This window comes from Macaca fascicularis, chromosome 1 (genome assembly GCF_037993035.2).
Source record: "Macaca fascicularis isolate 582-1 chromosome 1, T2T-MFA8v1.1".
NCBI classification, from domain to species: domain Eukaryota; kingdom Metazoa; phylum Chordata; class Mammalia; order Primates; family Cercopithecidae; genus Macaca; species Macaca fascicularis.
In genome coordinates, this window is record NC_088375.1 from 170,213,583 (window position 1) to 170,230,402 (window position 16,820).

At 44.5% G+C, this 16,820-nt stretch overlaps 1 protein-coding gene across 4 annotated transcripts in view; it reads right to left on the reverse strand.

Moving 5' to 3' along the window:
- CACHD1 (cache domain containing 1) overlaps positions 1-16,311 on the reverse strand; it is a 227,102-nt gene extending 210,791 nt beyond the window's left edge. For all 4 annotated transcript variants that reach the window (XM_015434748.3, XM_005543158.4, XM_065521140.2 and 1 more), the window contains exon 1: positions 15,499-16,311. Coding sequence is in view for 3 of the 4 variants with exons in the window: in XM_005543158.4 (XP_005543215.3) it covers positions 15,499-15,696 (198 nt within the window). In the remaining variant the exon portion in view is untranslated. The remainder of the gene's footprint in view (positions 1-15,498) is intronic.
- Between the last annotated feature and the right edge of the window lie 509 nt (positions 16,312-16,820).

The following is a 16,820-nucleotide window of genomic DNA, read 5'->3' on the forward strand; positions in this document are numbered from 1 at the left end:
GAGAACAATGTCATTTGAAAGAAAACCAATTTGTAGTAGTAGAATTCGGCTCTCATCCCGAACATAAAAAGCACGTCTGAATACATACGTGTGAGCGCGCACGCTCTCTCAAAACTCGACAATAAATTAATATATGAAAACTTTTTTGGGTTATGGAAATGTTATAAAACCAGATAGTGGTGCTCACTGCATAATGCGACAAATTTAATAAAAATCACTAAATTATTTAAAAATCAATAATAAACAGCCCAATTTAAAATTAGCAAAGGTTTTGATATTTCACCAAAAAAGATACACTAATGGCAAATAGGCACATGAAAAAAATGCTCAGCATCATTGTTCATTAGAGAAATATTCACTAGGCCGGGCGCGGTGGCTCAAGCCTGTAATCCCAGCACTTTGGGAGGCCGAGACGGGCGGATCACGAGGTCAGGAGATCGAGACCATCCTGGCTAACACGGTGAAACCCCGTCTCTACTAAAAAGTACAAAAAACTAGCCGGGCGAGGTGGCGAGCGCCTGTAGTCCCAGCTACTCGGGAGGCTGAGCCAGGAGAATGGCGTAAACCCGGGAGGCGGAGCTTGCAGTGAGCAGAGATCCGGCCACCGCACCCCAGCCTGGGTGACAGAGCGAGACTCCGTCTCAAAAAAAAAAAAAAAAAAAAAAGAGAAATATTCACTAAAACCACAATGAGATACCACTTCACACATTTTATAATGACTAATATTAAAATGACAGATTCTACTAAGTTGTGGTGAGGCTGTGGAGCAACCAGGACTTTTCATACATTGCTGGTGGGGAAACAAAGTAATACAGCCCCTTTGGAAAACAGACTGGCAGTTTCTTATAAAGTTTAACACACACTTAACATATGGCATAGTAATTCCACCCCTAGAAATATGAAAACTTATATTCAACCCAAAACCGCTATTAAACCCTGAATGTGTAATAGTAGATTTGAAACATCAAAAAACTCCCAGCCTGGGCAATATGGTGAAACCCTATCTCTACAAAAAATACAAAAATTAGCCGGGCATGATGGTGCATGCCTGTGGTCGCAGCTACTCAAGAGGCTGAGATGGGAGGATCACTTGAGCCCAGGAGGTGGAGGCTACAGTGAGCTGTGATCATGCCACTGCACTCCAGCCTGGGTGACAGAGAAAGACCCTGTCTCAAAGCAAAACAAACAAAACAAAAAACTACCAAAAACTCAAATGTTCTTTAATTGGTGAATGGATAAGCAAACTGTGGCATATCTGTACAATAGAATGGTACTCAGCAATAAAAAGGAATTAACTATTGATACATACAACATGGATGAATCTCAAATGCACTGTGTTAAATGAAAGATGTCAGACTCAAAATACATATCATAATGTTTCCATTTATCCTTTTCTGGAAAAGGCAAAACTATAGATATGGAGAATATATCGATGGTTTCCAGGAGTTTCAGGTGGGGAAAGGACTGACTATAAAGGTGCAGCATCAGATAATTTTGGGGAGCGGTGTTACTGTTGTATATCTTGACTGTGGTGTTGGTTACATGACTGCATTTTCAAAATTCATGAAACTTCAACAAACAGTGTGTATTTTCACTCCCATTAGGATAGCTACTGTAAAACAAATAAACCAAACAAAAAACAAGTACTGGTAAGGAGGGGAAGAAATTAGAACCCTTGTGCATTGCTGGTGGGAAAGTTTTAAAATGGTACACCCACTATGGAAAACAGTATGGCAGTTTCTCAAACAATTAAGCAGAATTACCATATGATCTAGCAATTTCACTTCTGGGCACATGCTCAAAAGAACTGAAAGCAGACTCAAACTGATATTTGTACACTCATGTTTATAGTAGCATTATTCACAGTAGCCAAAAGGTGGAAGCAAGTCAACTGTCCATTGATGGATGGACGGATAAACAAAATGTGGCATATACACACAATGGAATATTATTCAGCCTTAGAAAGAAAGGAAATTCCGACACATGCTACACATGGATGAACCCCGAAGACATTATGCCAAGTGAAATAAGTCAGTCACAAAAGGACAAATATTGTTTAATTCCACTTTTATGAGGTGCCTAGAGTAGCCAAATTCAGAGAGACAGAAAGTAGAACAGTGATTTGCTAGGAACTGGCGAGAGGGTGGAATGGGGCATTATTATTCAATGGTACAGAGTTTGGGAAGATGAAAAAGTTCTAGAGATGGATGGTCATGACGGTTGCACGACAATATGAAAGTATTTAATGCCACAGAACTGTACACTTTTGGCCACGACTAAAAGAGTTACTGGGAAATATACCTGAATTGACGAGGAATAAGAATCCAAATTCCTCCCTTAGCACCACCCTTCTGCTCATATGCCGTCAGCCGCCTGGCTTGCTTTCAGTTTTTAAACTACACCAAGGTCCTGTCTCTCAAGACCTCTACAAAGCCTCTTCCTTCTGCTGGAATGCTAAACCTCTCCCTGGTTGGCTCCTCCTTCTGCCATGTCCCCTCCCAACGTCTCCCTTGATTGGTTCCTCCTTCTGCTTGGCCCCCAGCCCCTCCCCTGATTGGCTCCTCCTTTCCATCACTGCTTCAGATTCCCTTTTAGAGTTGTCGCTCCCGCTCACCCTTGTCCAATAATGATTTACTGAGTACTTCTAAGAGCCAATCACCATTCTACAGGAATATAGCATTGAACAACACAGTGCTTACCTGTGAGAGGTTAGGGGGCATGACGAACACTAAAAGAAACAGGGTAGGAAACAGTGAGGAAGGGCAAGGGAGGTGCTGTTTCAAAGAGGGTTGGCAAGGATACTTCTTGCTGTTCTCAAGCAAGAGGAGCAGCAAGTTCAAAGGTTCTGGGTCAGGAATGTGCTTAGAGTGCTGAAAGAACAGAGTTATATGCAAGGGGGAGGGGAGGTAAAAGATAAGGTCACAAAGGTTGAAGGGGCCAGATCACATCCAGCTGCGAAGGCCACCAGTAATTCAGGATTGTACTGAGTCAGATGAGAACCTTTAGGGACTTTTAAGCAGAGGTATGACATATCTGACTTACATTTATAAAATATCTCCTTGGCACTCTTTTTTTTTTTTTTTTTTTTTTTTGGTAGAGACATGGTCTCACCATGTTGCCCATGCTGGTCTTCAACTCCTGGCCTCAAGGGGTCCTGCCACCTCGGCCTCCCAGAGTGCTGGGATTACCAAAGTGAGCCACCACACCCAGCCCAGCCTGCCCTTGGTACTCTTTCTAAAGGCCCCATATTTCCTTCATAACATTACTCAAAATTTACAACGTATATTTATTTGTAAGATTATTTGTTTAATGTCTATTTCACCTAGCAGGCTGCATATTTTATAACAGTAGGAATCATGTCTCTCTCTTTGTGACAACATAAACTCAAATCCAAGCATAATACCTGGCACACAGTCTGTGTTCAATAAAGATTTGTGAAGTGAATTAACTAATGAACTCTAACCTCTAGGATAAAGTAGATCCATGTATATTAGTTTGCAAGTACACAATCATTTTTGTATTTTTTACATTCTTAAATGTAGCCCAACTTTCTCTAGGTGACTATATTAAACATTAGAACCAACTAATACTTAGAGTCTACTTAGAGTCCTAATGTGCTTGATACTGTAGCAGATACTTCTACTCACCTGAAACGTTTTTTTTTTTTTTTTTTTTTTTTTGAGACGGAGTCTGGCTCTGTCGCCTGGGCTGGAGTGCAGTGGCCGGATCTCAGCTCACTGCAAGCTCCAACCCCCGGGTTTACGCCATTCTCCTGCCTCAGCCTCCCGAGTAGCTGGGACTACAGGCGCCCGCCGCCTCGCCCGGCTAGTTTTTTTTATTTTTTAGTAGAGACGGGGTTTCACCGTGTTCGCCAGGATGGTCTCGATCTCCTGACCTAGTGATCCGCCCGTCTCGGCCTCCCAAAGTGCTGGGATTACAGGCTTGAGCCACCGCGCCCGGCCACCTGAAACGTTCTTAATCTTTAGTAGCAGATAAAGACCCTAGACATTTCATAGTAATTCTAAAGTAATGAAATGGACACATTAAACATAGTAGTAAAAGCTAAATTTGTAACAGTAACTACTAAAAAGTTACAAAGTCTACCATTTAAAGGCTGCTGGGCAATGTCTGTGGTCTAGAAATTTTTGAGTCCTCATAATGTGACACAGACAGGGGTGACCACCAGGACTACGCAGTGTTCTTTCCTGTGTTCTGTGTTCTTTCCTGCAAGAGCTCATGCTCTAATAAGTCATCTCCAGGATGTTTTACTGCTTGTAACTCTTGCCTACATTTTTTTATCTGAATATGTGCAAATAATGTATTTGCCTCTTTCATGGTCATCTGAAATCATACTATCTCAAGTTTAAAACACTCCTAACAAATGTGTTTGGTTCATAATTAGCACACAGGCTAAACCCCCGAAGACTACAGAAGTGGCAAATTTCCCCTTTTCACAAATGGTTCAGTGAAGCCAATTCTGGATCAAATAGCCAAGACTGCAACAAAAAACAAACCAACCAACCAACCCAATCTATGTTCTCCAGGTTTTTCCCCAAAACCACTCAGGGCAGCAACAACTCGGTGACTAACAGTCCCCTAGAAAGGGAGCAGAACAAGCAGCAGAAAGCACTGGCTGTCTCCTGCAGTGGCCAAGGACAGCTCTTGTTCAGGCACCGCCAAGCAGAATATGGAAACGAACCCATTTCAGCATGTCCTGTCTTTGGGATGTCATGAGAAATATAGGCTTTAGAGAGAGCCAATCCATTAAAGCAGATTGTGTCAGGACAAAGAAGGCCCAGTATCCTGGCAGAGGTACATGGAGTAATCCAAGTGGGGGGAAAAAGTCCCATGAAGTTTCATATGAGTTAGCAAATAATAGAGGACGGACAAGAAACCCAACAGGTCTTTCTACACCTCTAGTCCCCTAGAAATGAATGCAGTGATCACAGAAAAACTCTTAAAATATTTAAATATACAGACATATGCTACCAGTAATATGGACATGAAAATATCCTGAAACCATTTATAAATACTATACATTTATATCAGAGATGATATACTTCCAATTTTCTTTTTCAAATACCTTTTAATGGTAATACACAGCACAGTAATTGCCATGGGTTCATGGCTTCTCTGTAACATATTTTTTTTCCTATATAGAATCCTCACCTTATTTTCAAGTGACATAGAAATAAAACTACTGTAAGCTGGTTAAATTTTTATATACAGAGTCAAGGCAGACTGATGAATCTATATTTCAGCATATTTATAGATCATTAATTTCTAGCAATTCATTTTTTGAATTAAGATTTTTTTAAAGAAAGCAAGAAAAGTTGGCCACCATAAACTAGACTCAGTTTGTGTTTTTCCTTAACATGCGCCTTATCAGCTCAGCCACAGCTGAAGTGATTCCAAATTGCTTTATGACACACTTGGATTTTCTCCTGCTAATAATTCCTCCTTCCTGCCCATGACTGGCAGGCTTCTTCCACACTGCAGTAATGTGGGACAGCTAATTATCTACCAATCCACCTTGCTATTCCATACTTGGCGACTTTTATCTGCACAGGACAGCTGCACTCTCTGCGTTTGAAGTAAAATGTCAGTCTCTGCTAATGCAACAAGACTTACATCATTAATGATGTCTCCACACTTTGAAGAAACAACTCAAAGCCTAATTAAAAATTCAGATTCATTTTCACTGGTTTGCCGATTTTCACTGTCCTTCCACCAGAGCCTTGAATATCTTTAAAAATACTCCATGCAAAAATAAAATAAAATAAAAATCCAAGGGGAAGCAAGAAAAAAAAAAGGGGCTGCCGTTTTGGGCTTTGACTGCATCTTTATAATAACTGTTATGGTTGGAAGAGAACCAAGACATTATCATGTACAAGATAAGAATTTACTCCCCTGGCTTCCCCTCTACAATTACAATAAAGCATACTATTTCCAGAGAAATATGGACTATAAGCTACTTTTTACATTCCCCACTCTGGTATTTAGGTGTTGGAACTTTTCAAACGGTAATTAACTCGGAAATCATTTGACTGTGTACATCTGAAGTACAGAAAGCTACCTTTGAACTCAGAAAAAAAGAGGGCAAGGTAAAGAAACATTTAAACAACATTTAGTTTGTTTCATCATCACATTAAATGAACCATTCCTCCAAAGTAGTAATCCTATTGCAATTTTCACAAAAAAAAAAAAAAAAAGGAGAGAGAAAGAAACAACTTCATATCCCCTTAATGACTAGGGAGAGAGAGGTAGGTCACAAAATCCAATTTCTAAATAGAACTTTACCTGAAAATTACAGGTAGAATTTTCTTCTGCGGCTTTTACATAAACAAACACAAAACAAAGTCATTCCTCCTCTAAAGTATTTTTTAAATAACTTACCTTTTCAGAAAAAAAAAAAATGCTTCAATGGTAGTGGTTCACAATGATAGTTATTGACCAGTTAAGTTTGCACTTAAAAAAATCTAACAACATTCTAGTAAGTCTAAGAATTTTTTAACTTTCTTCACTGACTCACTGACTTCTAGGTATTTAGCAACTTAAAAATCTAGTCAGCTGTCAAATTAGACCATCAACTTTAAGTTCGCAGCCATTAAATCATTAAGCCAAACTTTCTTTTCAGAAGAGGAATGTATACTACTATATCAAGTTTCCTTTTCCATTCTAAGAGAAAAATGGGGGGGAAAAGGGGGCTCCCACAGTATAATATTATGAAAAGGGTCAAAAAATGAGAGACTAAAACCAAAACATGAGTTCTAAATCTATCACTTACTACTGGTATGATCTCCAGAGAGCCACTTCCTCACTGGGTCTCAGTTTCTGTAAAATGAACATTTGTAAAACAAGCGGGGCAGATTTGACTATCTCTCTGGTCCATCCCTGTTCTCATAGCAGCCAGTGATCTGTAGATCTGAGAGATCAGGGAGAAATGGCAGGTCTGCTAAGCCTGGATTTGCACAACTCCACAGGAGGGACCACACTGGGCAGCCAGCCTGTCTTTGGACCAGAGGCAGGGAGTCCACCTTGCAGGATCAAACTAAACTTGGGGAGGCAAAACCCAGAAATGTAGCAGGCCTTGGCAACCGGTGACTGCTGAACAGCGTCTGAGTCTGAAGACACTTTGGCTGAGTTTTCTAGGTTCTAAGCTTTCTCGATTTTTGTTTCTTCTCCTCAGAGCACCTCACCTCCAAATACAAAGAACTTAGGCACAAGCAGCAGCTAGTTCCCAACTTAAACATTGATAAGCTACTGCCAGCCATACTGAAATAGAGGGGAGAACCTATTTAAGAAGTAGGCATGCAAAGAGACAAAAACAGCGTACTGGCCACATGCTTTGAGCCCTAATCCAGTCCTGCCCAAAGATCTACCCCAGACACTTCAAGTGCATAGGGCAGTAGCTTCCTTTCTTGCCAGTGTGAGTTGAGTGTTCTGCTGCCTGCCATGTCACAAGTCTTTACTGACATGAAGGATCCAAGAAACACCCCCCAGCTTGACCTCTGCCTATTTCTCCCACCTCTATTTATGCCCTTTCTTCCAACTAGTTCTCTAAACTCCAAAACCATAATGCCATCTTTCCACTCATCAAAGGTGTTACGCTTTTCCTCAAAAAGGAGCCTTTTGGGAAGTCCACTCTGACTAACCAACTCCTACTTCATTCCACTTTCTCAGGGAGGCCTGCCAGAATCCCTCTGTGCCCTTAAATAGGTTAACATCCCTGACACTTTCTCCAAGCATCCCGAAACGCCTCTCATAACATTCATTACCTCAGAAATTAACTGACAGGTAGGTATCTCAAACCTAACATAGTACCTGGCACCAAGTAAACCTTCATCTTGTTGAAGTCATTATGATGACAAGTTCATCTCTCAAAGCAATCCATTCTAGAACTCTTCTATCAGAAAGTTCTTCTTTGTATCACAAATAAATCAGCCTCCCCATAACCAGCACACAACCCCTGCGTTTTCTTTCTGGAATCCGCTGAATAATCCTAACCCAGACACTGCAAATTGGTGGCCTCTGGCCCTATCCAGCCTGCAGACATGTTTGGTTTGGCCCACATGGTGTGTGTGTGTTTTTGTTTGTTTGTTTGTTTTTGTTTTTTAAACTGAATTAGTTGCCAAAAATTTAAAGATATTTTATGGAAAAAACAGACACCCAGCTTCTCATAAAAAACAAAGTCATGTGACAACATTGGACCCACATGGCTACTGGGCAACAGAGTAGCTGAGTGGTCCTGCCCCCCTTCAGCCTTGGCACAGCCCTCCAGCTTGCAACATCCAACACCACTCCCTGCTTACCTACACCTGGTCCACTTCATTCGTTTTGTCTAACTGACCTCTAGAAACACGAATTCGATATAGCAACCCTGGGTGTACTCAGGGTTCCCATATTTTAGCATTTATTTCTATATTGTCTTGAGCCATCCAAGTTGGTTTAGCCTCTCTGGATATGACAGAGCTCTGCGGTCTTAGGGCGAGGCACTAGATGTCCTATTACTCTCAGCCTCCGTGTAATGAGGAACCCAATGAATATTTGCTGACAGACTGAGCAGAAGATACCGTATATTAGTCCAGCTCTTCCTCTTCAATCTGCCTGTCTTCTCTCCCAGTTACAGCTATCTTGCTTGGTCCTTTTCTGACTCTTGTGTCTTCTGGAAGAGGCAGAGAACAGGGACAAGCAGTAGATGTGGTTCATGTTGCAGCAGTCCAGTTTGTGTGCCTAGGCTACATGCCAGCCTTTAAGAAAAACAAGGACCCTCCCAGTCTTGTGGGGAAATCCAGGCATGAAATCGAGGGCCAGACAGCACAATTAGGGATAGACCTAGAGGAGCTTCCCCAAAGAAGCTTGGCATTACATCAGGAAGGCTGGGGAATTTGCTGGGCAAAGGTATTAGCGAATTTGCAAAAATCTAGGAGACTCAGCAACGGTTTTATTCAGGCACATCATTGTTAAAAAGTGTAGCCTAAACAACCTCCAAAGTATTTATATCTATTTGTCAATTGTAAATTTTATACACTAGTATACCAATATATTATATATATTATAAAACATTACAAATATAGGAATTAAATAAGGATGCAATAAAAATGTCATAGATGAAATTATGTGATATCCGGAATTTGCTTCAAAATAATCTGAGGGAAGAGCAAGTGGAGGCAGAGGTAGAAATGAAACCAGCCTGACCATCAGTTAATAACTGTCTAAGCTGGGTGAGAGGTATGTGGATATTCATATGCTATTTTATTTACCTTTGTATATGTTTTTAAATCTTTGTAGTTTAAAGAAATAACTATGACTAGCCAGGTCTAGCATTTTCTTCAGAAAGCCCCAAGCATGGTTTTGCACCACATCCAAAGGTCTGTGAACCATATCTTAAAAACCTGGGGGCAGAGGATTGACCATATTGAAATCTGCAGGTCTACAAATTAGATTTCAGTTTCCTTCAGGCTCAGGAGCTACATGTTTACTACCTTCCAGGTTCTGTGCCCTGGCGCTAAATGAACTGCTCTCACATGTATATTTCTGTTTATTGACTGCTCCTACCTGAAGCCCTGAGCTAGACACTTGGTTATCCTTTAAAGTATATTTCCCACCATCAGCTACATGAAATGCAAAGACATTGAAGTTCAGAGTGATGTAATAACATGCCAGAAGTTACACAGTTAATAACCAACTGGCTGAGTCAAAATTCTTGTCCCTGTTGTCCCTTCATATTTTGACTTTCAATAAATTCTTACTCCAAGGTACAAGCATACCTAAAATAAATCCCACTCCATCTAATACCAAAATTCCAGAGTTCTGCAAGGTTCCTGCCTGCAAGTCCACTTAAGCTCAAGGAAGGAACTCCTCAAGCAGCAACCAGAAATAGCACCAACATGTTACGAAGTGTAAAACCATCTCCACTCCCTCCCCCAAGCCCTTCCAGACTCAAGTACTATTGGCAGGAAAAACATAATAAGCACAAGGAATAAGGCCAGCTAAGATAGGCATTAGTGAGAAGGAAGTCGAGGAAGTGCTAAGCACAACAGAGACAGTTTATCAGAAGTCATTCAACATGCTTTTTCTTGGGCTAATTCCTGACAAGTTCAACTCAGAGTCATCCGTCTGTCAATGGTCAGTTTTCTTCTATTCTAAATATCCATTTTCAAAAGAAAGCAACACAGCAGTTTTTCCACTAAGGCTTATATGGTACCCAAGGCATAGAATCAAACCACATTATTTGCATACACAGGTGATTTTTCCTTCGAAAATGTTCTATATTGTATAATTTACACATTCAAATCATTCTAAACCAGCCCTGTCCTATCATGATGCATGTGATTTAGAGGAAATTACACATCTTACCAAACATGACTGCAAACCAGCTTGCAGTTACAATAGAGCCAGCAAGATGTTTATGTCCAATAACCACAGAAGCTCTAGGATAATGGCCAAAGAAATGAAACATGGGAGCCATACGAAAGGGCACAGGAGTCAGAGTCCTGTTCAGGTATTCAAGATACACCAGCTACCTTGTCCAGTGTCACCAAAGGAATCAGAAACATCTGATGAACTACTGATTTGGCTACCCTTTATGTGTGAAGCAGCAGCAGCAACAGCTGCTCCTGCTTTTAGGACTGGCCTGTGTATGTGGACATTTCACTGAAAAGGACAAGGGAGATGTAGCTAATTTCTTTGACTTCACCAAAGGGGCTTGGGCAAGGCTCCTCTATGCTCCCACAATATCCTGTTTCTCTCTGTACCACTGCACTAACCTACTGCAGTGTAACGCCTCTATGCCTCTCGCTAACCACCTGTATCATAATGCCTCTTTTTGTGTCTATTTCCGTCATTGGTTGAGAGATTAAGTGCATGGGCCAGGCTTTAGTCACCTTTGACTGCCAGTTTAATCTAACCCAAGACCCTTCATAGAGCAGAAGCTCCCCAAAAGTTTGTTGGATATATGCGAAAATGAATAATGCAGGACAGACACAGTAGCTCACACCTGTAATTCCAGTACTTTGGGAAGCCAAGGTGGGAGGATCACTCGAGGCCAGCAGTTCAAGACTAGCCTGGCCAACACAGTGAAACTCCATACCTACAAAAAATAACAATATTAGCAGGGTGTGGTGCTATGCGCGTGTAGTCTCAGCTACTCAGGAGGATTGCTTGAGCCTAGGAGTTTGAGGTTACAGTGAATTATGATCACATCACTGCACTCCAGCCTGGGTAACACAGCAAAGATCCTGTCTCTTAAAAAAGAAAAAAAAAGGAATAATGAATTTAGTGCATTGCTGTTTTACTGCATACAAAGAAGGCTTGCTCTTTACTTTCAGCTGTAGTCACTATTTACAACATTGCTTTATATCTTTGACACTTCCGCCCCAGATGAGCCCTTCAGTTCCTGAACATGCCTCTGTTCTAGCTGCTGCTTTTTCTTCAATTGGAGTTGAAGCTCCAGTTCTTGCTTCTGGTATTTCTTCTGCCCTGACTGGAAGAAACACTGCTCCTCCCTCCCTCCCAGGCCCTATCCAGCAGCTGTCTGACCAACCTGCTGCTCTGTCTGCCAAGTTCATAGTAAGTGTGCCCAGCCCGGCAGAGTTGGGCTAACTTTAAGGCAGGCGCACTGGCCATGTGCCAGGCCCTTGCTGTTAGGAAGCCTGTATTGTCCTATAATGTTAAATGGGCCTTATAAGTGCCTGGCGAAATGGCTCCCAGAGCCAGATATGCCTTCTAACAAGCAGGCATTGTTATTTAGCTGGTTTACCTGTGCAATCTTATCTCCTCCTCCAGAATGTAAACTCCTTAAGGAGTTGTGCTGGAATATGTCCTTGTAAAAAATCCCCTGAATACCCAGCATAGAGCTCCATGCTCAGCAAGCTTTCAATAATTATTTCTCCATTTGAGAACAACCACATCCATCAATATTTCTCCGTCCCAGCTTAACATTAACAGATGCCTTTACACGCACTATTTCCTTTAAGTTCACAGAGCAAATCTTGAGGAAGAATCACCATCCTCAATTTTACAGATAAAAATCACCCATCTTGCAAATGGCACAGCTGGAATCCAGGTCTCTACCTACCCAATGTGGGGCTCTTTCCACTCCAAGATACTGCTTGATAAAAACTTGTTGCACGAATAAATAGGCAAAAACATGTCTCCCTGGACACAGCCACTTACTGCTCCCAGACCTCAACGCCACCATGGTTCCTCTGCACCAGACCAGTGAGGAGATGATGATTAGGTTTTTGACTTTTATCCATGATGTATGATGTCTGCTGCCAGGGGAACAGTATTCAGTGACAGCTTTCCCAGAGCACTGGCTAAATTGGTTGGCACAACTTATTTAAAGATTTTTTAAAACAGTTTGTCCATTATTGAAAAGGAACAACAAAAATCATGAGTAGGCAGCCCCCACTGAAGAATTTTCCAAGAAAATCTTCAAGATAGATGCTTTTCAAACTGTCTTCTCTATCAGCAAGTGCAAAAACTACGTCATGGGAAACTATGGTACTGCAAGAAGGCTAGGTTTCTGTTTTTGTAAAATTACCCCCTTGCAACTCCTTATAAGCAGTAAGTACTGCCACTCGAAATACTGCAAAACAGCAGGCCTGGTTTGAGGGCTACTTTGTAATTTCTCAAACTTTAAAATTGTCTTTCAAGAATTTCAGCAGCAAAAGCCATATAAAAGTCTGAACATTGACTTTTTACATATAAAGAGACCTATAGAATGTTTCTCATAAAGTGAGATGCTGTCCTGAAAGGCCTGTACTATGCTCAGAATGCCAAGGTCAAATGAAAGGAGTCAATCCCTTAAGCAAGGGAAGACATTCTTTTCCAAAGAGACACAACTGTCCCCCCTCCACCCACACCCCGATCATCTTCGTAGGAAGTCAGACCTTAAAGCCTACGTGAGGCTTACCTCTGAAAAACAGATTAGCTCCACATCTAGAAAATCCAACATGCTGCAGGGAGGGCTATATAACCTACGCTTTAGGTAACTAAACCCACATAATTTCAGACCCACTGAACAAATCCCAAAGGTTTACAGATGAGAATGTGGGGCTCAAAATCTTTGTTCTAAGGTCAGAAATCTAACCTGCATTCGACTTTTTTTTTAACCAGTCTAACTAAATTAAAAAGAGACACTTTCTGCAATTTTCCCAGATAGAAGCAAGTGGCAGATCAATGTACAGCTCAAGAAGTAGAATTTAAATACAGTATGTGTGTCTCCTTTCAAAAAAGGAGAGAAGCCACTTCACATTTTGCCAGACAAAACCCTGTCCACAGGAGGTCCGTTTCCACAATGAGGTTGCAAAGGTGTTAGAAAGAGGCCAGTTGGGAGGAGATAAAGGGCCATTTGGGCACAAACCCCCCACCGATCAGAGCTTTTTTTCGAAGTGTCTCTTTTTCAACAGGGAAGCCTTTTAAAACTACATTTGCTTAGGATCCCTACCTGAATGACAATGTGTTGGGATCCAATTTCACCTTTTGTCAAGGACTGGGTGAGAAACAGTAAAACGGCTGTCAGCATCTTAGAAAAAGCAAGTCCTTAACTTACAAGGAAAAGGCATGGAGGGGGGTGGTAGGGGAGAATCCTAAGATTTCTTGTCCGGCCCTAGTGATGGAGTGAAGGTGGCAAATGCCTACAAATCCTACAACCAGAGTCCACAACTCCAATATATTAAGTTTCCTTTATTAAAAGAGGTGCCTCAATGCAAAACTACAATTCTGTTTGTGCTCTGAATGGAAACATTCACCACTATTTTTTTTAATCCTAGCTTTCCATCTTTTCTAAAAGTCACTTCACTCCTAAGAACTCAGCAATAATCAGAAATCAGAAAATGCATATGGACAAAATTGCAACTGAATCTGAACCTGAAAGATCGGCATAGTTGAATGATGCATCTTAAAAGCTTATCTATTATTATGCAAATCAAGAAAACCCAACTCCATTGCACTTCAGGGCCGGGTGTCTGCAAATAAATGCAAAATTACCTTTCAAAATCCATCCACTCTTCAGTCCTCAATGTCACCCTTAAAAATAATCCCAGTGGTCTTTCCCTACAGTAGAAAAGGTCTGTGGAACTTGCCTCAGGAAAATTGTAACTTCGTGGGTTACAATTACACTGGTGTGGGGAAGTGGAAAGAAGAAGGAGGAAGAAGGAAAAAGAAAAGGAGGAGGAGGAGAACAAGAAGGAGGAGAAGGAGGAAGTAGAAGGAAGAAAAAAAGAGAAGAGGAGGATGAGGAAGAAGAAGAAAGAAGTAAGAAACCTAAATCCCAAAAGTGACTTGAACACCTCTCCCGGTGGAAGGTGGAAGGAGTGGTCACAGTAGGATGGAAATCAGAAACCTATTCCAAGAACGCATTCTTGGAAACTTCGATCTTTCAAAGACCACATTCATCCCCATGATTGTTAGAATGTATAAGAGAATGGTGTTAATTTATATAAGAATGTTATAGCAAAGGTTTCAGGCTGGGAATGTCATCTCAACCTCTCCTAATCTAGTGGGCCTTTATGGCCAAGTGGATTAAAATAACAGCGGGGAAGAATCTCCAGGTGGTTGGTGTTCAGCAATTTTTACTACTGTTGGTCGTGAGTAACATCCTCAGGATTCCTTACTAGCTGTGGGCAGTTTTTCTGTTACTCCCCCTTCCTCTCCAGAGGAGGATGGACATGATAAACAATTTGGAGAAATGGGAACCGTATTCACTTTGCTCCCTTTCTCCTCGACCCAAAAAGGCACACACGAAACAAAAATCATACAGCAGACAACACGCAAACCACAGCAGGATATGCGGAAAGCAACAAAAAGAGTCCCCCAGCAGGATTAGAGTCGGGAGTCTACCGGGAATCTACCAGGCCAGCCCCTCCCCCAATGCTCCCGGGCGGGGAAAGGAGCGCGGAGCCCTCTCGGAGGGCCGCTCTCCGCCGGGACCTAGGTGTCCCCGGGGCAGCTGCGTACGCTGCGGCGCCTTCCCTCCCAGCGCCCATCGGTGCGCCTCGGTCGGGGGGACGCGAGGACGCGGTCAAGGGGGTAGGGTGGGGAGTTCGGAAAATCGTCCGAGCCAGACGGGGCTGGCTGCTCTGGGATGGGGACACAAAGAGGGAGGGGAGTCTGCAGGGGTGGCAGGGTGAAAACAAGCCTGCATGGGAAATGGGTGCAAATTAGAAAAGAGGTGCGAGGAAACTGAAGAATCCTTGACGAGATGAAGGAGCTGGTACTCAGAAGAGCGGGGCTGTGCAGGGTCAAGTGGGTTCCGTGCAAAGGGCAGGGGATTCTGCAGAAGAGAAGGGCAGGGGTAGACGAGTGCATGGAAGAAGAGTTGGTGTATTGTCAGGGGGTCTGTACAGAGGACAGAGGGGTCCGACGGGAAGCCGGGCTCTGTGCATGCAAGGAGCCGATGCACACAGTCCAGGGGACTTGTACCGGGAAGTGGGATGGGGCTTTGCGCAAAGGAGAAAGGCGGGATGTCTGGCCAGCTCGAAGGCCACTTACCTGCATGGTGACGACCCCCAGCTCCTCGACCGCCAGCCTGCGCATCTGGCTCGCCAGCACTTGCGCCTCGTCCAGGATGGAGAAATCGGCTTCGGCCCCGGCGCCCAGAAGCCAGCACGCGACCAGGCAGAGCAGCCAGAGGGGCGGCCGCAGCGCCCGGGCCCCGGCCGTCTCCTCTTCCTCCGGCTGGCGGGCCATGCTGCCTCCCTCAACTCCCCGCCGACGGGCTCCGGGCGCGGGGAAGCGGGCCGCGGGAGGTGCGCCCAGGGCCCGCTCGGCGCACCCCGCAAAACTTTCTTCCTCTGCTGCAGGCTCGGCTCCGCGTCGCGGTGGCGGCGGCTCCCAAACTTAGGAGGCGCCCGGCTACAGCGCGGGAGCGCGGGCGGCCACCATCGCAGGGCTCCGCGGCGGTGGGGGGAGGAGGCGGCCGCCCGAGCGGTCCCCGGAGCCCGGCGCCCACCCGGCCCCCGCGGCGCAGAGGGCGTCTCCGAGAGCCGGGGCGCCCGCAGGCCGGGGTGCGCGGGGCCCGAGGCTGACAGTCGGAATCGGAGTCGGAGTCGGAGCCCGAGCCGAGCCGCGGGGCTCTCGCTTCCTGCGAGTCCCGGCGCAGCTAGCAGGCAGCGGCGAGGGCGGGAGGCGGCCCCGGGGAGGAGGAGCGGCGGCCGGGCTGCGAGGCTGGGGCAGCCACCCGAGCGAGGAGGGAAAGGGAAGGCTTCACAAACCCACACAACTGAAAGAAAGAAAGCAAGCCGTGGGGAAAGGGAGGCGTCTGGTGCCACCAGGCTGCGCTCCGGCTCTGTGCACTTCCCGGCTGGGCCGCCGCGGCGGCTGCGGAGATTTATGGAACTAGCGAGAGAGGCGGGGAAATTCCCCCGGTTGCCCCTCCTCTCTCTCCCTGGCTCCCGCCTCAGAATCTGCCCCCCGGGACGCCGGGGGCCGGGGATCAGCCTCTCTCTCTGCTTGGGGACCGGCCCAGCCCGGGCAGGGGAGCCCACGGACCTTCCCGTGGCTGGAGAGGTAGACCCCCGCCAGCGTTCCCCGCCTCCGTCCGCGCCAGGGAGCCCACCCGGCCCAGGTTCCACCCATCGAAAAGTCCTTTAAGTTCTAGGACGCTGGCTGTCTGCCTGGCAGCGGTTGGGGAAGAAGGGGACTGCCATGTGTAGGTCCACTCCCTCTCCTCGATGTTATTCATCACAATGACTAGCCAGCGTTCCACCCACAGATTTCTGTTGGAACCAGCCACCGTGTGCCCGGCACCGGGCTCGGGGGTGTGCATATTATCATAATCTCCGCGACATGCCATAGGAGATACGTATCTTTAT